Source organism: Pecten maximus, chromosome 1, assembly GCF_902652985.1.
Source record: "Pecten maximus chromosome 1, xPecMax1.1, whole genome shotgun sequence".
NCBI classification, from domain to species: Eukaryota; Metazoa; Mollusca; class Bivalvia; order Pectinida; family Pectinidae; genus Pecten; species Pecten maximus.
This window is the reverse complement of record NC_047015.1, coordinates 50,084,977-50,110,066: the sequence shown is the minus strand read 5'-3', so window position 1 is coordinate 50,110,066 and position 25,090 is coordinate 50,084,977. Positions and strand designations below refer to the sequence as shown.

General features: G+C 38.3%; 1 protein-coding gene across 2 annotated transcripts in view; it reads left to right on the top strand.

Moving 5' to 3' along the window:
• The window catches only part of LOC117337027 (acetylcholine receptor subunit alpha-1-B-like), a 100,633-nt gene that overhangs the window by 62,773 nt on the left and 12,770 nt on the right, over positions 1-25,090 (top strand). For both annotated transcript variants that reach the window (XM_033897779.1, XM_033897787.1), the window contains exons 4-6: positions 10,491-10,948; positions 16,774-16,860; positions 24,376-24,494. In XM_033897779.1, the coding sequence (XP_033753670.1) occupies positions 10,491-10,948; positions 16,774-16,860; positions 24,376-24,494 (664 nt within the window). The remainder of the gene's footprint in view (positions 1-10,490; positions 10,949-16,773; positions 16,861-24,375; positions 24,495-25,090) is intronic.

Below are 25,090 nucleotides of genomic sequence, written 5' to 3'. Positions count from 1 at the left end.
TAGGTCATAAGAACCACTATCATAATCAATTTTGCTGTCCTTCTAACTATCGCATTTTTCTTAATTGACGTTGCCAATTTCAAATGATGCTCAACACTATAGCTTGAAACAATCAACCCAAATGGCCGCACAAAATATCCATACCTGATGAAAATCGCTGTTGATGTTCATTATTATTTAATATATAGAAGTTATTGAATGGTTTACCGTTGAATATGTCATATATTTCAAGAGAATGACAGAATATCGTGGTACCATTGAAAATCACCGATATATTCCGACATAATAGCAAAATGTATGTTTTATTCAACGGTAAACTATCTAAATTATGTGTATTTAGTTTGTAGATGACGGAAAAAGAGAAAAAATGCGTAAAAAAGTACGAGCATCTGTATAATGATATGTGTTGGCGTATATCTATGACGTTACGCGTCACAACAAGACAGTACCATTTTGAATGCGGTGCGGAATGCAATTTCAACGGTTTTTTTTCTGTTGTTCCCCTGTAGATTTTGCTTAACAAAACTGTTGTTAATAAGTATTTTATCAACAATTTCAATATGAATGCAGTCACGCAGCGAAATAATCCCTTCTTCTACATTCGCTTCAATTGTATCTGATTCAAGAAATCGGCGGAGTTAAATGCGATAAATAAAAAGCACCATTTTGATTGGTCACAAAGTTATATATTACCATGGTGATATAAGAAGTGATGATTTGAACATTTCATCAAGTTGATATTTTTTTTATATTTCATTGGGGAAATAAATAATACAATTGGTAAAATATGGAATAATCTATGTTTTATTATTAAATCAATTTCTTATTGTTAAAAGTAGAATTGAGAAAGAAAACAATAAAAAGAAAATCCAAATTACATTTGGAATATTAATTTTCATTCTGACACGCAACGCACGACGGGATGCGCAGTTCCTATATTAAAGGACAAACAACCTTAACCTTAATATGTTCTATCTTGCTTTCGGAACTTCTACCAAACGATTAACGACGTCTTGAATTGGTCAATAAGCATGGGCATTTAATTGTTGCAGCATCTATCCTGCTCGTTCAATATTTGTGGTTTGAAATAAAATACATTAAATTATGCAATTTCCTTTGACAGTGTGGCTTAAGTTCATTTAGAGAAAAGGTAGTTAGCAAGTTGTTTGTTAGTTTTGTTTTCACAGATCGTTCGGGTATACCCGTACACTGAATACCCATCTAATTAACAAACATAATCATCAATTACTATTCCCTAAAATAAGCTCAAGGTTTGTCTGGGAAATGAATCGAAACAAAATCGAAGACCTGATGGTAATTACCTATCATAACAAGGTTTGGGACTTTGGCATTATTATTTGGTCAATATGGACATAGTTGACTGGTTACTGAAAGACATAAAACATTTATGTACTTTCCCTTGTAGTTTGAGGCTTTCAAAATATTTCCTGGGTTCACATGTCGTGGTTACCTATGCAACAATTATATAAAAATAACACAACAGTATTCGATGTGTGTAATTCAATGTATCTAGAGCAACCACAAAGGTTCAAAACATCAAACGTTTTCAAGTTTTACAACATATCTGTGTGTGTGTATGATTTTATTCACCAGTTGTATGTGGCTTTGTTTTCCAATTCCTAACGTTGAGCCTTCGTTGTAAATTATTTGCCTTGCATAGGGAAAGCGTTTGTCTTTAGAAGTAGGACGAATATGGTACATCATCTTCCGTCCTATTGTCTTTATCAAGGATGTCAATGATTACCCTCGTCCATTTCTGCTCTTTCTTTGATGCTTTGTTCGTTTTAAATGCTGACACCTTGGTTTCCTCTTAGTATCCCCCTTTTGTCTCCTTGGTCCCTCCTTGGTATCCCCTTTTTGTCTCCTTGGTTCCCCCTTGGTATCCCCTTTTTGTCTCCTTAGTCCCCCTTGGTATCCCCTCTGTATCTCAATGGTATTCCCTTGGTATCCCTTTGGTGTCCATTTCGTATTCCCATGTTATCTCCCCTTGTTGTCACTATTGTCATTGCTAGGTAACGCCTTGACATCCCTTTGTTATGCACTTTGTGTCCCCTTGGTGTTTCCCTTGCATCCCTTTGATGTCTCCTTAGTACGGTATTTTCTTGGTATTCCCTTGAAATAGTCTTGTTATCTGATAGTATCCCAATGGTGTATTCCTGATGTCACTAAGTATCCCCATGGTGTATTATTGATGTCACTAAGTATCCCCATGGTGTATTCCTGATGTCACTAAGTATCCCCATGGTGTATTCCTGATGTCACTAAGTATCCCCATGGTGTATTCCTGATGTCACTAAGTATCCCCATGGTGTATTCCTGATGTCACTGAGTATTCCCATGGTGTATTCCTGATATCACTAAGTAACCCCATGGTGTATTATTGATGTCACTAAGTATCCCAAAGGTGTAATCCTGATGTCACTACATATCCCCATGGTGTATTCCTGATATAAGTAAGTATCCCCATGGTGTATCCCTGATGTCACGAAGTATCCCAATGGTGTATTCCTGATGTCACTAAGTATCCCCATGGTGTATTATTGATGTCACTAAGTATCCCCATGGTGTATTCCTGATGTCACTAAGTATCCCCATGGTGTATTCCTGATGTCACTAAGTATCCCCATGGTGTATTCCTGATGTCACTGAGTATCCCCATGGTGTATTATTGATGTCACTAAGTATTCCAATGGTGTAATCCTGATGTCACTACATATCCCCATGGTGTATTCCTGATATAAGTAAGTATCCGCATGGTGTATCCCTGATGTCACGAAGTATCCCCATGGTGTATTCCTGATGTCACTAAGTATCCCCATGGTGTATTCCTGATGTTACTAAGTATCCCCATGGTGTATTCCTGATGTCACTAAGTATTCCCATGGTGTATTCCTGATGTCACTAAGTATCCCCATGGTGTATTATTGATGTCACTAAGTATCCCCATGGTGTATTCCTGATGTCACTAAGTATCTCTATGGTGTATTCCTGATGTCACTAAGTATTCCCATGGTGTATTCCTAATGTCACTAAGTATCTCTATGATGTGTTCCTGATGTCACTAAGTATCCCCATGGTGTATTCCTGATGTCACTAAGTATCCCCATGGTGTATTATTGATGTCACTAAGTATCCCCATGGTGTATTCCTGATGTCACTAAGTATCCCCATGGTGTATTCCTGATGTCACTAAGTATCCCCATGGTGTATTCCTGATGTCACTAAGTATCCCCATGGTGTATTCCTGATGTCACTGAGTATCCCCATGGTGTATTCCTGATATCACTAAGTAACCCCATGGTGTATTATTGATGTCACTAAGTATCCCAATGGTGTAATCCTGATGTCACTAAGTATCCCCATGGTGTATTCCTGATATAAGTAAGTATCCCCATGGTGTGTTCCTGATGTCACTAAGTATCCCCATGGTGTATTCCTGATGTCACTAAGTAACCCCATGGTGTATTCCTAATGTCACTAAGTATCTCTATGGTGTGTTCCTGATGTCACTAAGTATCGCAATGGTGTGTTCCTGATGTCACTAAGTGTCCTCATGGTGTATTCCTGATGTTACTAAGTATCCCCATGGTGTATTCCTGATGTCACTAAGTATCCCCATGGTGTTTTCCTGATGTCACTAAGTATCCCCATGGTGTATTCCTGATGTCACTAAGTATTCCCATGGTGTATTCCTGATGTCACTAAGTATCCCCATGGTGTATTCCTGATGTCACTAAGTATCCCCATGGTGTATTCCTGATGTCACTAAGTATTCCCATGCTGTATTCCTGATGTCACTAAGTATCCCCATGGTGTATTCCTGATATAAGTAAGTATCCCCATGGTGTGTTCCTGATGTCACTAAGTATCCCCATGGTGTATTCCTGATGTCACTAAGTAACCCCATGGTGTATTCCTGATGTCACTAAGTATCTCCATGGTGTATTCCTGATGTCACTAAGTATTACCATGGTGTATTCCTAATGTCACTAAGTATCTCTATGGTGTGTTCCTGATGTCAATAAATATCGCAATGGTGTGTTCCTTATGTCACTAAGTATCCCCATGGTGTATTCCTGATATCACTAAGTAACCCCATGGTGTATTATTGATGTCACTAAGTATCCCAAAGGTGTAATCCTGATGTCACTACATATCCCCATGGTGTATTCCTGATATAAGTAAGTATCCCCATGGTGTATTCCTGGTGTCACTGAGTATCCCCATGGTGTATTCCTGATATCACTAAGTAACCCCATGGTGTATTATTGATGTCATTAAGTATCCCAAAGGTGTAATCCTGATGTCACTACATATCCCCATGGTGTATTCCTGATATAAGTAAGTATCCCCATGGTGTATCCCTGATGTCACGAAGTATCCCAATGGTGTATTCCTGATGTCATTAAGTATCCCCATGGTGTATTATTGATGTCACTAAGTATCCCCATGGTGTATTCCTGATGTCACTAAGTATCCCCATGGTGTATTCCTGATGTCACTAAGTATCCCCATGGTGTATTCCTGATGTCACTGAGTATCCCCATGGTGTATTATTGAATTCACTAAGTATTCCAATGGTGTAATCCTGATGTCACTACATATCCCCATGGTGTATTCCTGATATAAGTAAGTATCCGCATGGTGTATCCCTGATGTCACGAAGTATCCCCATGGTGTATTCCTGATGTCACTAAGTATCCCCATGGTGTATTCCTGATATAAGTAAGTATCCCCATGGTGTATTCCTGGTGTCACTGAGTATCCCCATGGTGTATTCCTGATATCACTAAGTAACCCCATGGTGTATTATTGATGTCACTAAGTATCCCAAAGGTGTAATCCTGATGTCACTACATATCCCCATGGTGTATTCCTGATATAAGTAAGTATCCCCATGGTGTATCCCTGATGTCACGAAGTATCACAATGGTGTATTCCTGATGTCATTAAGTATCCCCATGGTGTATTATTGATGTCACTAAGTATCCCCATGGTGTATTCCTGATGTCACTAAGTATCCCCATGGTGTATTCCTGATGTCACTAAGTATCCCCATGGTGTATTCCTGATGTCACTGAGTATCCCCATGGTGTATTATTGATGTCACTAAGTATTCCAATGGTGTAATCCTGATGTCACTACATATCCCCATGGTGTATTCCTGATATAAGTAAGTATCCCCATGGTGTGTTCCTGATGTCACTAAGTATCCCCATGGTGTATTCCTGATGTCACTAAGTAACCCCATGGTGTATTCCTAATGTCACTAAGTATCTCTATGGTGTGTTCCTGATGTCACTAAGTATCGCAATGGTGTGTTCCTGATGTCACTAAGTGTCCTCATGGTGTATTCCTGATGTTACTAAGTATCCCCATGGTGTATTCCTGATGTCACTAAGTATCCCCATGGTGTTTTCCTGATGTCACTAAGTATCCCCATGGTGTATTCCTGATGTCACTAAGTATTCCCATGGTGTATTCCTGATGTCACTAAGTATCCCCATGGTGTATTCCTGATGTCACTAAGTATCCCCATGGTGTATTCCTGATGTCACTAAGTATTCCCATGCTGTATTCCTGATGTCACTAAGTATCCCCATGGTGTATTCCTGATATAAGTAAGTATCCCCATGGTGTGTTCCTGATGTCACTAAGTATCCCCATGGTGTATTCCTGATGTCACTAAGTAACCCCATGGTGTATTCCTGATGTCACTAAGTATCTCCATGGTGTATTCCTGATGTCACTAAGTATTACCATGGTGTATTCCTAATGTCACTAAGTATCTCTATGGTGTGTTCCTGATGTCAATAAATATCGCAATGGTGTGTTCCTTATGTCACTAAGTATCCCCATGGTGTATTCCTGATATCACTAAGTAACCCCATGGTGTATTATTGATGTCACTAAGTATCCCAAAGGTGTAATCCTGATGTCACTACATATCCCCATGGTGTATTCCTGATATAAGTAAGTATCCCCATGGTGTATTCCTGGTGTCACTGAGTATCCCCATGGTGTATTCCTGATATCACTAAGTAACCCCATGGTGTATTATTGATGTCATTAAGTATCCCAAAGGTGTAATCCTGATGTCACTACATATCCCCATGGTGTATTCCTGATATAAGTAAGTATCCCCATGGTGTATCCCTGATGTCACGAAGTATCCCAATGGTGTATTCCTGATGTCATTAAGTATCCCCATGGTGTATTATTGATGTCACTAAGTATCCCCATGGTGTATTCCTGATGTCACTAAGTATCCCCATGGTGTATTCCTGATGTCACTAAGTATCCCCATGGTGTATTCCTGATGTCACTGAGTATCCCCATGGTGTATTATTGAATTCACTAAGTATTCCAATGGTGTAATCCTGATGTCACTACATATCCCCATGGTGTATTCCTGATATAAGTAAGTATCCGCATGGTGTATCCCTGATGTCACGAAGTATCCCCATGGTGTATTCCTGATGTCACTAAGTATCCCCATGGTGTATTCCTGATATAAGTAAGTATCCCCATGGTGTATTCCTGGTGTCACTGAGTATCCCCATGGTGTATTCCTGATATCACTAAGTAACCCCATGGTGTATTATTGATGTCACTAAGTATCCCAAAGGTGTAATCCTGATGTCACTACATATCCCCATGGTGTATTCCTGATATAAGTAAGTATCCCCATGGTGTATCCCTGATGTCACGAAGTATCACAATGGTGTATTCCTGATGTCATTAAGTATCCCCATGGTGTATTATTGATGTCACTAAGTATCCCCATGGTGTATTCCTGATGTCACTAAGTATCCCCATGGTGTATTCCTGATGTCACTAAGTATCCCCATGGTGTATTCCTAATGTCACTAAGTATCTCTATGGTGTGTTCCTGATGTCACTAAGTATCGCAATGGTGTGTTCCTGATGTCAATAAGTGTCCCCATGGTGTATTCCTGATGTTACTAAGTATCCCCATGGTGTATTCCTGATGTCACTAAGTATCCCCATGGTGTATTCCTGATGTCACTAAGTATCCCCATGGTGTATTCCTGATGTCACTGAGTATCCCCATGGTGTATTATTGATGTCACTAAGTATTCCAATGGTGTAATCCTGATGTCACTACATATCCCATGGTGTATTCCTGATATAAGTAAGTATCCGCATGGTGTATCCCTGATGTCACGAAGTATCCCCATGGTGTATTCCTGATGTCACTAAGTATCCCCATGGTGTATTCCTGATGTCACTAAGTATCCCCATGGTGTATTATTGATGTCACTAAGTATCCCCATGGTGTATTCCTGATGTCACTAAGTATCCCCATGGTGTATTCCTGATGTCACTAAGTATCCCCATGGTGTATTCCTGATGTCACTAAGTATCCCCATGGTGTATTCCTGATGTCACTGAGTATCCCCATGGTGTATTCCTGATATCACTAAGTAACCCCATGGTGTATTATTGATGTCACTAAGTATCCCAATGGTGTAATCCTGATGTCACTACATATCCCCATGGTGTATTCCTGATATAAGTAAGTATCCCCATGGTGTGTTCCTGATGTCACTAAGTATCCCCATGGTGTATTCCTGATGTCACTAAGTAACCCCATGGTGTATTCCTAATGTCACTAAGTATCTCTATGGTGTGTTCCTGATGTCACTAAGTATCGCAATGGTGTGTTCCTGATGTCAATAAGTGTCCCCATGGTGTATTCCTGATGTTACTAAGTATCCCCATGGTGTATTCCTGATGTCACTAAGTATCCCCATGGTGTATTCCTGATGTCACTAAGTATCCCCATGGTGTATTCCTGATGTCACTAAGTATTCCCATGGTGTATTCCTGATGTCACTAAGTATCCCCATGGTGTATTCCTGATGTCACTAAGTATCCCCATGGTGTATTCCTGATGTCACTAAGTATTCCCATGGTGTATTCCTGATGTCACTAAGTATCCCCATGGTGTATTCCTGATATAAGTAAGTATCCCCATGGTGTGTTCCTGATGTCACTAAGTATCCCCATGGTGTATTCCTGATGTCACTAAGTAACCCCATGGTGTATTCCCGATGTCACTAAGTATCTCAATGGTGTATTCCTGATGTCACTAAGTATTACCATGGTGTATTCCTAATGTCACTAAGTATCTCTATGGTGTGTTCCTGATGTCACTAAATATCGCAATGGTGTGTTCCTGATGTCACTAAGTATCCCCATGGTGTATTCCTGATGTTACTAAGTATCCCCATGGTGTATTCCTGATGTCACTAAGTATCCCCATGGTGTATTCCTGATGTCACTAAGTATCCCCATGGTGTATTCCTGATGTCACTAAGTATCCCCAGGTGTATTCCTAATGTCACTAAATATCTCTATGGTGTATTCCTGATGTCACTAAGTATTCCCATGGTGTATTCCTAATGTCACTAAGTATCTCTATGGTGTGTTCCTGATGTCACTAAGTATCTCAATTGTGTATTCCTGATGTCACTAAGTATTCCCATGGTGTATTATTGATGTTACTACGTATCTCTATGGTGTATTATTGATGTCACAAAGTATCCCCATGGTGTATTCCTGATGTCACTAAGTATTCCCATGGTGTATTCCTGATATAAGTAAGTATCCCCATGGTGTATTCCTGATGTCACTAAGTATTCCCATGGTGTATTCCTGATATAAGTAAGTATCCCCATGGTGTATTCCTGATGTCACAAAGTATCCCCATGGTGTATTCCTAATGTCACTAAGTATCTCTATGGTGTGTTCCTGATGTCACTAAGTATTCCCATGGTGTATTCCTGATGTCACTAAGTATTCCAATAGTGTATTCCTGATGTCACTAAGTATCTCCATGGTGTATCATTGATGTCACTAAGTATCCCATGGTGTATCCCTGATGTCACTAAGTATCCCCATGGTGTATTATTGATGTCACTAGGTATCCCCATGGTGTATTCCTGATGTCACTAAGTATCCCCATAGTGTATTCCTGATGTCACTAAGTATTCCCATGGTGTATTCATGATGTCACTAAGTATCCTCATGGTGTATTCATGATGTCACTAAGTATCTCTTTGGTGTATTCCTGGTGTCACTAAGTATCCCCATGTTGTATTCCTGATGTCACTAAGTATCTCTATGGTGTATCATTGATGTCACTAAGTATCCCCATGGTGTATCCCTGATGTCACTAAGTATTCCCATGGTGTATTCATGATGTCACTAAGTATCCTCATGGTGTATTCATGATGTCACTAAGTATCTCTATGGTGTATTCCTGGTGTCACTAAGTATCCCCATGGTGTATTCCTGATGTCACTAAGTATCCCTATGGTGTATTCCTGATGTCACTAAGTATCCCCGTGGTGTATCCCTGATGTCACTAAGTAACCCCATGGTGTATTCCTGATGTCACTAAGTATCCCCATGGTGTATTCCTGATGTCATTAAGTAACCCCATGGTGTATCCCTGATGTCACTAAGTATCTCTATGGCGTATCACTGGTACGCCATGTCCTTGTTATCCCCTTGCAATAATGCTTTCATATATGACCCTGGCTGTTGCAATTGTGCTAATTTCCATACAAACAAACTTACCAACTAATAACCGTTCTCGTGTGAAGTGTGAAAGACATGATTCATGCGAAATTGAAATCCTAATCAACATATCCATATTTGACAATTAACCAAAGGTTATTAGGCATTTTGGTCTCGGATAGAAATATTTCCCGTCATCTAATATTCTGGACATTCCGTTATCCCTCAAGATATTTCCTTAATACCATTATTTTCTATTTAAAATCTCATTTTTATATTGAACGGCGTTATTTTATTACATACATTATCAAATGACCTATTAAGTTCAATTTCCGCTTATCTCTGCTATACGTTTTGCCGTTTTTGTTTGTTTGTTTATTTTTGTGTGTGTTTTTTTTATATTTCGATATCAATTTCAATATACGGCATTGTTGCAAAGAAGATGCTAACTGTATACCATTGATGTACACGATTCTAAATGCTCCAAGAACTGCCCGGAAGTGGGAAAATAATATGCCTGTTGTATTTTACTGCATGTCGTAAGAGGCGACTTATTCTGGCAACCACCTACAGGGTCGAGGGTGGTTTCTCCTTTGTCTTCATTTCAGGGAACAATGGGGAAGAATAAGGCCTGCTGTGTTCCACTGCATATTGATAGTAGAAAGCGAGTTTAAGTGGGTCCTCTGAAAAAAATATCTTAACGGGAGACTGAAGAGATCAAAATACAGTAGAGCTTCTTCCCATGTTGCAACACTTTGGATCTTGGGTCTGTCCTTCTTATCTCAAAAACGCTGTCTGTCTTTGCTTTGTTTTCTTACTAAAGATGTTTCCTGGGTATCCGTCCTCATACGACCTATCTTTTACGAGGACGTTGAATCCCTTAAAACATGATACTTAATGTTTCTCCCTTACCGTTGCAGTGCTGATCCACGGTTGAAGGAGCAAAGAGAAGCCCTAGTTGTTGTGGCATCTAGTGGCCATGTGCTATGGATGCCTCAGGCGATTTTGAGAAGCTCCTGTCAATTCGACACGACATATTTCCCATTTGACGAGCAGAAATGCAAGCTCAAATTTGGCTCATGGACGTACGATGGCAAGAAATTAGGCTTACAGTTCAAGGATGATCTAGAACAATTTTCACTGTCCGATTATATGAAAGGGACGGAATGGACGATTACGGAAAACTTTGCCATCCGGAGAGAGGAATTTTATGAGTGTTGTCCCGATACGCCCTATCCGGATTTGACGTTCCATTTAAGCATCAAACGGAAAGTGGCGTTCTACAGTTTTATACTTATCCTTCCGTGTGCTCTGCTCTCAACCCTTACGCTGGTCATTTTCTGGGTTCCTCCGGAATCACCGGCCAAACTCGTTCTAGGTAAGTAACATCCAGCCATATTTTGAGCGAACGGTGAAAAGTTCCTTTTGTATACTTACTTTCCTTTACGTTATCGTCTAAACCCTCCTGTTAAACCGAAATTTGCATTAGGAGATTCACTATATACATGTATATCTTCAAAATGAAATCCAAATTTCTTGCATACCCAGGAAAGTCAGGATGAATGTAAATAAAGCTAGTTACAGGCAGTTTGCGTATAGAACATATACAGAATTCACAACTATTAAAAATGTCAGATCTTGTCCGAGGGCAGTTTCTCTAGTAAGTCTCGTATGTCTATTACATTGAAATAAAAATATTGAAATATTTTACTCGCATGTTACTGACCATGAATCAAGATATGTCATTAAATAAAAAGAATTAAAAAATTAGAGTAAATATGGAACGGCTAGGGCAGATATAGCGCGTGCAGGGCAAATATGGATTTGACCGAGATATGTCCAACATAATTATAGGGGAAATGATACATGTAGAGTGTTCCTTATCGTGGACAAATATGAAGTAAATATTTTATTATATATACCACACGTTATCAATATTCATGGACCGGGTTTGGTTTATATACTAAAATACATATAAAACACGTCAAACTTTTAAAATCTGGCTGTGATACATCGGCGGCAGACAATCCGAGAATTTGTTACCGGAAGTGAACATATACGGTACATATGTGGCTATCTGATACGGATCACACTTAGATATGGTGTATGTATGCTAACATTATCGAATATGCAAATCTCCTTTATCGAGGTATACGTAAACACATACATACATGTATCTACGTTGTGTTTGCTTCAATTCTTGCGTTAGCGATATCCTTAGCTCTATACTCTCACATGACCTTGACAAAAATGGCTGATATTGACTAGAGTCGAATAAGCCATAGGATAGACAAGTTGCCATAGCGATTCTCTCGACATGAAAGGAAGGAAATTTTAGAGTGTGTCAAAAGTCTAGAAGAGCGTACTTATTCGTTTAAGCTTGTGTGAGGAACCTGTTTCAGATTCGACCTTGGGCGTAGACATGAAGGACAGAAAATGGCAAGTTTCGAACTTAACGATACTTTACGTACAGGATATCGAACTTGAATAGGTGTATCAATTTTCATAGCCATTAAGGAGTCGTAATGTTTGTAACAGGAAGTCCGTTACACAGCTTTATTACCTAAAAGTCGGATATCGACCATTTTCTCATTGAGCTCCAAGTGCACGCGGTGAGCCAGATATACATGTGGGGTGATGGAGCTAGTTCCGCCCTCCCGAAACCTTCCGCTGCAGGCTAGGCTAACCGTAGGCAGGTAATTATCGTCATCTAGACAGGCAAATAGCAATTCTGTGTGCCCCGTGACACAACAATTGTGAGTGGAAGAGGAGGGCATGCTCGTCTGGTAATGGAGGTTACGTACTGATCCAAAATCAATTATGATACCATCACATGTCTCGACTGTCTTGTTCAAGCTGTAGTATTAATGTATTAATCTTGGACTTTCAGATCATTTAATGACTTGTTATAAAAATATAATAATTAAACCGTATGGATTATCAGTCCAATATAGGAAGGTATAGTTGACTTTGAAAGATGTGTTGTGAAGTGTTATGCTCAGCAGATAATATTGATGGATATTCTCCTCTGGACAGGCATGTCTCTAGCCAATTTTCTCCTCAGCCGTGTTACATACATGTTACTTACCAAAATTATCTCTCTCCCTAAGAGAGAGATCAATATTATACATTCCTTATAAGGAATAAACCTTACCAAACTAGATTATTTTTGCTGACATATTCTCGAGACCTTTCACCTGAAATGCATATATTGTTTTACTGAAAATTGAATGGTTTCTTTCTAAAAATAGAATCTTCATATCTCGATGCTTTAAACACACCTGTTTAATTTTTGGCTTAAAATGTAGAGCATGCATCATATACATAACTAAACACATCAGAACGTTAATCGAATGTTGTGGAGGAAACGTTTTCGGATAAATTCTGGTTTATTCGAGGTAGTCTTGATATATATTAAGATAATCTGGGTACTCTTTCACTCGATTGCTTATCGTTATGAATCGACATATTTTTCGCCTTCATCTGTGTATTGAAGCAAGGCTTATAGTTGCCCTTGCGGCTATGTTTTTAAATCTACCCTGGGACTATCATAAAGCATTTTACTCAATGAATATTGATCGGACTAATTAGAGCATTGTGTCTATAGAGGGAAAATTCATATTTATTTCACATTTGGGTCAGATATGTGTATGTGTACTAAAGAATTATAATTTGGCACGTGGTTTATCCCAAAATATCCGCAATACCTACATAGTACAAACCAGCAAAAAATGGTCGGGTGGCCCAGAGGTAGCGTAGGCGGCCAGGGTTCGATTCCTCGATTGAACGTGAGGGATGGGCTTCGATTCACTTTAAATTGAAGTTAAATGTGAATAAAATATAAAATGCACATTAACTTCGTGCATTGGTTTAGAATTCTTAAATATCAATGCATGCTATTCTTGATGAGATGCTGGATCAAAAGCGATCGTGATAGCCGACGATGCATCGACTGTGGAACGGAAGTAGTCTGTAGTTTTAGAGCAGCCTGCAGGGGGGAATCTGATTGGTTGACAGCTCCATAAACAATACTAAGTGTAATTGTCCACCAATCAAGTCTACTTCCGTTCCACAGTCGATTCATCCTCAAGTGTTACACCTTGTTGATATAGTTGAAGTTGTGACTAACTGGAAGCAGACGCTTGTGCCTGGAGTTACCGACAGAGCAATTTTAGCCCTCTACAATGTACGTACTTGCAACAGTTAAAATTACTCGAAGACAGTGTCTAAGGATGATGGTACCCTTGATTCAACACTGTATATGTTTAAGGCTAGATATGGTAGCATGACATTAGACATTTTCGAAACACCGGGCAAGCCACCAGACATTGCGATCATTCATTCAACGTAAGCAAAAATCGAACAGCTAAAGTTACCTAACGTCAATTAATATGAAATTTGTTTATATCAGCAGGAGGCAGAACTCGCAACCTGTTCAAAACCGAGAAAGTTGGCATATTAATTCAAAACTGCAAAATAGAATTTGATACATTGACATCAAATGAAACTTCAAACGAGTTAGAGATGAAAATATAATTACATTATTTTAAATCCCGATCGTTTGATTATTCCACTAATTGCATTGTACACATCTACTATCTTAGGACTGATTGTTGAGAACAATCTCGACATCATTAACAGTTCTTACGGTTCGGGTTTGGTATGTATCCTTATTTAAACATTTAAATTACAATGCACGTGCGATATTTGTATCAATTCAATTAGTAAAAATAAAGCTAGAATCGACCTTTGACCTTCAGTTTGTCAAGCTCACGGGCTCTACTGAATCTGAATTCGCCGTAAACTACTACATTCCGGTTGATTTCTTGTGCACGATGCGCGCGTCAAATTCCGAATTCCCATAAAATGTCAATTTCAGATGTCATCTGTTACAACTGCGAAGCTTCAAATTTTCCTTTGAAACTCTTCGACAGGAATTTGCCTACAATTATATGGAAATTTTACTCATGCTTACCGTGCACCAGTTTCTTAACTCAATCACAGCTAGAGGGAAATAGCAGCTAATTGTTGACAAAATTCACTGAAAATATTTTAGAATTAGATCAAGGAAGAATTCATCAAAGTTTTTTTGCGTCAATCCTAATTTGAATCCGATCGAGGAATGCATACATCGTAAATCAAGTTACTCGGGAAGGCACGCAATATGCAAGATGCTACAGGTGTAATTAGGCCAACGTCAGCAAACAGGGGGCGTTTCCAGTTACGTCATTGATTTCCATGAGAGCAAACAAAGCTAAGTCGTATATCTTGCGTGTTTCTGGTAGAAGAATCATCTTGAAATGATGTCTTTTAGTTTTAATCCCATCATACAGTCTTAAACTCTGCTTTATTTGAAACATTACAATGATTTGAATCGTCGTGGGGTCCCTCATCAATGTTTGCAACATCATTTCAATACCCATTGCTCCTTTTTACGACGAGCTACATGCACACAGTCCAATATATGATAACACGCACGTGCGCACGCCATATTCTGTGATCATCGCACTTGATGCCCACGTTGTATGTTGTCCCACTAGTATCATGCATCAACTCTTCAAGCAATGCATCAACGCCTCAAGCCATGCACCAACGCCTCAGGCCATACATCAACGCCTCAAGCCATACATCAACGCCTCAAGCCATACATCAACGCCTCAAGCCATACATCAACGTCTCAAGCCATGCATTAACGCCTCAACCCATGCACCAACACCCCAAGCCATGCACCAACGCCTCAAGCCATGCACCAACGCCTCAAGCCATACATCAACGCATCAAGCCATGCACCAACGCCTCAAGCCATACATCAACGCATCAAGCCATGCACCAACGCCTCAAGCCATACATCAACGCATCAAGCCATGCATCAACACCTCAAGCCATGCATCAACACCTCAAGCCATGCATCAACGCCTCAAGCCATGCATCGACGCCTCAAGCCAATAAATGATAATGACCATTGAACTGTAAAAGAGCAAGGCATGAACACAATTAGGGTTCTCGTCCTTCCCATAGTGATCACGTGATATTGACATCGTCTAAAAAAGAACCTTTAACGTCATATGCCAGTCGTAAGCCGTGGTGCATGTAATTCCGGAACATGATACACAGTCCAGTTGGATTACTATAACCGTTTGTTAGTATCAAACGTAATTTACATGAATGAACTGTGCTAAAAGAAATAACCAGTTAAATTTGTTGTACGACAATTAGTGTTTAATTCACTATATTGTTACCATCACCAATTATATTAAGAATTTTGGCGAAACTTCGATTATTTTTTTCCAGATGAGTTCTTTATCAGACAAGTCTATATATTTTTCATGGTACTAAACTTTCTGACCATTACAGAAATAATCTAGATTTGTAAAGTCATTAAAATGAACACGGTAGTGCACCTACAAATTAAAGGTTCTCTCAAGTATTTCTTCACATACATTTGCAGAATCCTTTCTTGTATGTTTTCAACTTGTAGGGGATTACAAAGAAGCGTACAAAAAAGATTTTTTTCAGTCAATTCAGGAGATATTTTTCGTTTTTGAATTCTTTTACAAATATGTCTTTTCGCTGTGCCAACTGTATCGATCTATGACTCGACATCACAAGATACCTATATTTTATTGAACATCTAATGATGAAGATATTGTACTAAACATCACACGCTGATAATCATTTACCGAACATAACCTTATGGAGATGTTTTACTGAACACCACACGATGGGGATATTTTACTGAACATTATATGATGAAGTTCTTATACTGAACATAACATGATAAATATATTTTACTGGACACTACATGATAAAGATTTTTTACTAAATATTAAACGGGTGTCAATCAGAAAACAAGCTACATGTCCCGAATAGCACTTTCACTAACCGGAAAACGTAATACCAAACCTTTATTAACTTTACACGAAAGCAAAAAGTGTTTTTCTTCAATCTTGATTTAAAAGTGACGAACAACCTTGTCTATGAACCAACAGACAAGGCAACGTTTAGCTTAAAGATTCGCTAAGTTTCCTGTCCGTGCTATCGGAAGTTACAGTGTTTTTGGTATGGATAGGTGATTTTCGGGAAGATTGATGGACTGTTGTCTTAATCTAGCGTAACCTTTAACTTAATTACATTGTTACGTATCCCTATATAGGTAACTATATATAGGTACCTTGTAAAACATGGATGCTTTCTTCTCGACAGGTATGAACGTATTTGTGGCCTTTTTCGTGCTGCTGTTGCTGCTCGCCGACTCTACACCGAAAGCTGCAGATTCCATACCCCTCATAGGTATGTATGAGTACATGATTTTCCTGTGGCCCTATATATATATTTATATTGTTGAGGTAAAAACATATATACATGTAGTGAGTTTCATATTCCATACTTTATACGAAGTTGTACAATTTTTGTCTATCAATCCAATTTACAATAGCCAATATCGAGGCTCTTTACGAAGCATGTCCGGGCGCCAAATTTTAAATGTTATTACCGTTCAAACAGTTACCTACATGTGACTTACATTCGATCGGCTTAAAACAATCCAATATTTCCCGCAATCTAATGACGTAACATGTTGTGCAAACACAATCAGAAAATATATATATATCTTCACTCTCAATCTTAGGACTGTAGGCAATCCCCATCTACGCATTTTCCCAGAAATAACAATGATGACATCATGAAATCAACCAAGTAACTTTGTTTTATTGGTTAAATCCTACGTTGTACTGGAAACTCGATATGTACTTTTCTGAAGCATGGTATAGGTTGTCACGCATCCCCAGTCTCGCACTGACAGTACTGAATATATACATCAGTTATTTGTTTGTTTTTCTTTCTTCTATGTCTTTTTATCAATTACATTCCTATACAGACGGCAGCGCTCACAGCCCCTCTCGTTCTCCTTCTATGTTGAATTATCCGAAAATATGTCTAAAAATCAATATCTTGTTGTTTCTGTATCTATTATACGAAAATACCTCTTCGTAAATGATGAACTGCAACTGTAATTAGGCAAATAGTGCGATTGTTTTGGTAGGCCCGCACACCACAACCGCCACCACAGGGACACCCTCTGCCGGCCTATATATATTCAGACACGTGGGTATTGCACTCCTGGTGAGTGATTACTGAATACAATGCACTTTGGCTATCATCAACAGCATGCAGCACAGCCTGTGTGTCTCCCAGCGAAACAAGGTGTGGTGCATTAACGATCTATGTGAAGCTGGGATATAGTATAATTTCGTAAACTTATATTATGATGTCGGTAGTTTGCCCTGCAGGATTGTTGCAAACCTAATTATATGGATCGGGTTAATGGAATCTGCTTGAATCAGGCTTTGATTAAAGATAGATGATGAAAAACAAATATCTTAGTATTAAAGTATCTGAGATCCTGGTTCCTTATAATGACACAATCTTTCATTGAAATTAAATCGAGAGTGCAGAAGATTTTCGAACTCCCTACCCTTCCTTTGTATACTGACACCTGCGCGCAATTCTGAGAACATTGCTGCAAGGGTAAGCAAAGTCTGATCAGATGATAGGCTGTCTGGAGGACCTGTAAAACAGACGTCGAGGGTCACTTTGATGGGATCGGTCAGCAATATTCGCTTATTATGTACTATTCACTGCTGTAAGTGATATTACTGGAAACTGACCAGGCGGCTGATGGGTTCAATACAGGGCGATACGTCAGATGGAAAGTGCCCGGCAACCCGTAGCCGTATTTTCGTACAATAATCATCCGCATTATTGTTTTCTGCATTAAACTCAAACTTTGTAAGCCAAGAGTCACACAGGCATGAATAGATGATGGGCAACAAATTATAGGCTCCTATAGATTACTTGTTATGATAGGCGGTTTACACAAGTACATATTGATGTTCACGTAAAGACAGGACCTATAATAGAGGCTAGGCAATGTGTACAGCCATATTAGAAAAATGTCAACCAGGATGAAGAGACGAGCAATGATCGTGAGGAAATTGCAGATAAGTCTCAAACAAGTTCAGATCTACTGCCTGGATGAAAGGCAGAAAAAATAATGCTATATTGATCCATGTTGTGATATGTCTACGATGCATACTGAGTTTATCAGAAGAGCTAGAGGCAACACTTAACGTAATCCGGAACATTACGGTATGGCGACTGCAGGCGTGTCACCAGACAACTTGTGTGCATGCACTAGGGTTAATGTGTAAATGTAAGTAATGTAGTCGTATAATATCCCTAACAGTCTGCCAACAGAGTTACGACAGCTCCGCTTGCGATTCATGCGCACAGGTCAATATTCGATTGTGTGCGGGATGCAGTGCACTGTACATGTATATAATGAATCATGATTTTCACATGCCTGCTTTTAGGGGGAATCGTCTCTTCTACGATGCGACGCTTACTACTATCCGTGTATTATAAACCCGTTATACCTAGCAACCATAATTTGAAATATCATGTCCTTAGCAACCAAGTGTACGAATTGACCTGTAATAAATTTCTATCAAGAGGTACTGATAATGTACTATTTTTTCCTTTACCAATCACTGACAAAGAGAGCCCAGCCATTATTTGTAAATGTACGTCAATATTTGTGGTAAAACTTGGCCGGGCGAATACTTTAGATCATCCATAACTTAAGCGAACTGTCCAACAGGTACACTTGTGTCCAATACCCTGAATTACAGCGAATATACATTATTACAGCGTTTACAAAGCGATGCACGAGTGATTATTTGTAACAATGATTTTGTACGAATTCTCTGAATGTTGCAATCAAGACTTAAGTTTTTTTTATACGAAATGACCCAGGCGGACAATAACGACGGCACTAATGCAGAAGTCAGACATCGTACGAAATGACCTTTACGTCCATTCTCTGTTGCACGAGCTTTGAAGGTTCAATCTGTTAGTACATGATATGTTACGATGCTACTGATTGGTCCGTTGGGGACGGACAGACAGACAGATCAGTACCGGCCAGCCCGTACGTATACAAATCAGTAAGAAATTATATTAACAGCTGTAACTACCGTTACAAGTATCTGTCCAAATAGCATTACAGTCTCACAACGTCCATCTATAATTATTTGGTGAAGTGAAATCTCGCGGGAGTAAGTTTTCTACTTATAGCCGCTAGCAGCAAAATCTGACCCAAAAAAATCCATAGTGTCGGACTGCAGCGAACACTTTTCCTTCTTAGTTCTTTCTAAATAAGAGAAAGAAAGGGAAACGTAGGCTTGATGTATCTGACTCTGTGCCGTAAGAGGCGACGTATTGAGAGGACATGGACAGGTGTGGGGTCACCTGTCCGACAGGGTTTTCTTCGGGCATTTCGGTGTCCTTCCAAAGTAAGACCCATCGAGTGCTTCGATCCGGCCTGCACGAGTGACTAATATGATTTAATCGAATTTGTTTCGCAATTGTTGTAAAAAAAGATAAGGTTCAATTTTTTTTGTTTTTTGTTTTTTTGTTTTGTTTTTGTTTTTTATTAATTTTGAGAGGTCCTTTGATTGCTTTAAATGATCCAGATGATTTCAGTTTTGCTAAGGGGGCGGTTGAGAGCTCAGGAAACTCCATTCTGTATCTGCATTCAATCACTGAAGGCGATTGGAAGTATGCTTCTTTGAATCTTGGATATTGTGTGGATCCAATATTGACCAGTCTTATCTCTTGAATCACTTGAGATGTGAGTTTTCTCGTTTCGTTCCTGTCTATCTTTTCTTTTTCTGTGTGTTTGTTTTTTTCTATTGGTGTCCCACTAGACATACTTCCTCACATCATCATGACGCTTTCAAGGACCTACAGCTAGCAAGTGCAGATCAGTGGAAATAGTATTCCTGCTGTAAGAGTCGCCTGAATGTGCAGTCTGCTGCAGGTCAGCGTTTTCTCGCAATGTTTTATGCAATGAGACATTGGCGATCTCGACATTAATACCTGTTATTCTTCACACATGCTTGATAATTTGGGGACGATTGAAAGTCGGGAAAGTCGGACAACTGCAGAATCACTGTCTACGTTAACATTAACAGGTTCATTGTCTAGGACAAGATCTACGGTTTGGTGATATTTCGCAATAAGATTATTTAAGAGCATTCGAGAAAAGGCGTGTCGTGACGGCAAATTCAAACATCTACAGAAAGTTTCGAATGGAACAATTCACAGCTGTTTCGCCTTTGTCAAACACCTAAAGGTTGCAAAATGAGCTGAATCTTGAAGGAAAAGAAACCATTAATATATTTAGTTTTATTTTTATCGTTATAAATGGATTGAAAGTGGCATTCATAGCGTTTGTCAATAAACGTCATATATGCTTACTTTAATTAAGTTCAATACAAGCATTGGATTGTTTTCTTCTCAGCATGGTAGAACTCTAGGTGATGAGAAAGGCACCGACAAGAAAATAAAAAATACGTGTTAGATACTCTACGCTACATTTTCCCTCTCACAGCATGGATACTGAACTTCAATTATGTACATTTCAGGATTTTAAAATGGGAATACACGGAGAATTTTTTTTTAAAAAGCATGCTCTTAATGAACAGCGAAGTAACTCCCGATGATTTAATATAATGTATCCAATCCCTGTGAAGATCCACTTTTCTGGATTGATATGTTCTTTTATAAATCATTACACCGCTGCATCGCCCAAAGATAGGCGATGTTACCAGATATGACGTCATTTTGACGTTATTGTTATAATATAATTTCCAAGCTAATGAAAATGCTTGTTACAAGCAAGATTAACTCATATATGTATTCATTTATCTGGATTTTCTATGGTTACATGTTGATGTCTTGATTCAATGTTAGATCACATGTACGAAATTATTGTTGTACATGTGCCTTTTCCATCAGGTCAGTTAAAACATATCGTAGAAGCCTTTTTCTTTCTTTTTCATATTTCATGAACCTTCGTAGAATAGTAGAAGAAACAATAATTATGTTCACATTCACAAGTATCTAATTTGCACATGTCTTTTCATTTCTTCTTTTAAACATTTTAATTCACATATATCCAAACGGCGATGAATAATATTGCCTATAATTATGTTTAATCTGTCCGCATTAACTAACAAGAGATCACAGAGGGACTTTGGCACCTATATGTCTCAAGTTCTTAACTTGCTGTTAGTTGTTTATAAGAATGATCTTTTTACGTCTATTTCTTTCTTTCCTCTTTTCCCTCACATTAACCTCGTGACATTAGTTCTTTTGTATTAATATTGAATGTTGGATTTGTACAACTACCGACGAAGACAAAACCACAAATGATATATAGAAGATAGTCATTTATCAAAAATGGTGAATACAAACTTCCTCTTTCAAAATTGTAGATGTTCACCGCCTTTTTTTTGTTTTCCGATCAGTCTCAAAATTGAGTATACGCAACGAGCATCAAGGGAAATCTACATATGAAATTTGAAAGAGATCCTTCCAAAACTTATAAAACAATAGTGGTAACAATCCAAGATAGCCATCTGTCAGCCATTTTGTTTGTTTATCAGTCTCAACATTTAACATGCACAACTAGGGACAAACGTGAATCTATAAGCAGTATGTAATTTGAAAAAGAGCCATCAAATATTTTCTGCGCAAAAGCGGTAACAAACTTCAACCGTCAAAATTCAAAATGGTGAATTATCGGCCATTTGTATTTTTTTTTTTCGGTCTCAAAATCTAGCATACATACCTAGGGATAAAGATGAACTTACATATACATGTTAAATTTGATAAAAAAAAATTACTTTTAATGCGTTCTTAGAAATAGTGGTTTTTGCCGGACGGAATACTTTGGACGAATGGCAATTTAAATAGCTCATCGGCTACTGATGGTTGTCCAAAATTTGTTTCGAGCCTCAGGACCAAGAGTGAATTATATACATTTGTAGGTATTGCATTATATCTGAAATTAAGAAAACTTTTGATGACGTCATACGTCATAAACACATCATTTACGGCGACTTGCCCTAAGGTTTTCTATTGCTATCACAAAACACTACTAACCATTTATAGACTGTTTGTTGTGATATTAATGCAAGCGACATATTTGTTATTTAGATAGATACCGACTTTCCCCTCCGAAGGCACGTAGCCATTTTAATCACGGTCTATATTTGACCAAGGTCGAATTTTCATTGTGCTGCTGTAATAAAACAAGTGAACTTTTGATAATTAAAGAGGGTATCCTTTTTAATTTTCAATTAAAATGAGAGGGATTCAACTCAATAATCAATTGGTCTATAGATGTACATGTACAGAGTAAAACCGGAAGTACACTGTTAATTCAAACAACATCGCGAGGTTCATTCAAAGTGCACTTCCGTTTTTGATCTCTACATTGATAGACTAATTTATTATATGCGGGTCAATCTTTCAATATTTTAGCATTTTATTTTTATAAATCCTCTTTATAAGCATGTGTTCTAGTTGGTCTATAGTATTGCATTCATGGAATACACAGACAAGTGTTTCTTCTTCAAGTTTGCCAAGAAATTCACAAAGCATTGCATTATAGGAGCACTAATTTTGACGAGAATTCATTCATTGCAAAATTCTCTTCGGAAATCTTTCCCACACTTTTCATTTACTTGTTTTAATCAATTTATCTATTGGAATGTTTATATAGATAGTTGTAACGTAAATATCAGAAATCTGCATAAGTCAAAGCATGCCTTGTGAATTCCGTCTGAATTAAATAGCATCACAATAGTGAGTGACCATATACATGTATTCAAAAGTAAATTTATTCAACATAGTGATACGTAAGTTTAAAATTGTCATGTATGCTACTGGTGCGATATTTGTTAGAATATTACAAGGACGCAAATCTGTTAAAATAAGTTAATAAGGTATTCTCTTAGCTTTGATATGTCACATTAATAATGGTTGCTGTGATAGGGGCTTATGATTGTTTAAATACCATTCGTTGTACTACTAGATTTTTTACGTGTTAACTCTGCAGGTGAAGTGTAAGTCCCTGACGTTAACCTGCAAGCCACGTTCAGGCATCAGTCATGGTACTAAGTTTTTAAGTTATTCAATGTACACAAATACGAAACTAAAACAAAACTTTGAGTGCGAAACTACGGTATGGTTTAGTTATACGCTCGCTATTTAGGTTATGCTAAGTTGCTAAGTTAATACAATGTGGTGTTATTTACTTGTGTGTATTTGTAAAGCCCTTTACTAGGCCATACTAATATAATTTTACGTGTTACAGACTACTAATATAATTGTACGTGTTACAGATTTTTATACACTTGTTATTTTTACAGGCAATACTAATATAATTTTGCGTGTTACAGATATATACACTTGTTATTTTACAGGCCATACTAATATAATTTTGCGTGTTACAGGTATATACACTTGTTATTTTACAGGCCATACTAATATAATTTTGCGTGTTACAGGTATATATATTTGTTATTTACAGGCAATACTAATATAATTTTGTGTTATAGGTATATATATGTACGCTTGTTACCGTACATACTATGCAAATATATTTTGCGTGTTACGGATGTATGTATTTGTATACCTTGACAGGCGATGCTGATATAATTTTGTGTGTTACAGATCAGATGTGTATGTGAATTATCTAACAGAGCATGCTAATAGGTTTTTGCGTTTTACATATGTATATGTATGTTAGAATAATTTAATAGAAAATGGTAATATACTTTTGCGCTTCACAGGTGTATATGCCTGTTAGATTAACTGGGAAGGCCTTACTGATATAATTCTGTGTTTTACAGGTGTGCATTCCACGCCATGCTAATTTAATGTTGTGTTTTACAGGTGCGTATTTCTGTCTGAGTATGGTGATGATTACAATGTCGACAGTCCTCTCTACCATAGTGGCCAATATGTTCTTCCGCGGCGTGAGAATTAACAGGGCGCCCGCCTGGCTTAGAAAGGTCAGTATAAAAAAACAAACACCTTTTTCGTTTGTTTGCTGGTTTCCTCACCCTGTAAAGAGTCAGTGTCAATTTGAGGCGGCGTATCATTGTAGTAGTTGGTGACTACCTCAGCAAACCAAATACATGAGGCCTTCAGATGTATATATGTATATCAAGAGGAACTAGATCTAGAGACAAAATGTCTTGTACAAGAATACGAACATCACTACTGGGCGTGCTGCTATTGTAGTCCAGAGGAAGATTTCAGCGATTTAAAAATTCAAGGTGACAGCGATACTTGACATATGCATTTGCTGCCTCTATTTGATATCAGTTGGTGCGTTCTAAGAACGAGCAAACGTATACTACCACTCGGTCAAAGAAGAATAATTTTAAACCGCAAAAAAACTTCCATCTACACCCCAGACGTACAGAAGATATTTCCCCTCTAACATCCATGGGTATATTCAATTCGGCGAGTAATCTAACATGAATGAGACAGCGAGAAAAAGAGAGATTGAGTGCAGCGACCAGACAGGAATTTGAGCTCAGGACATCTGAAACAGGAAATATGACTCTTTAGAAAAGTAGGCATAAAAGTCACCATGACTGTC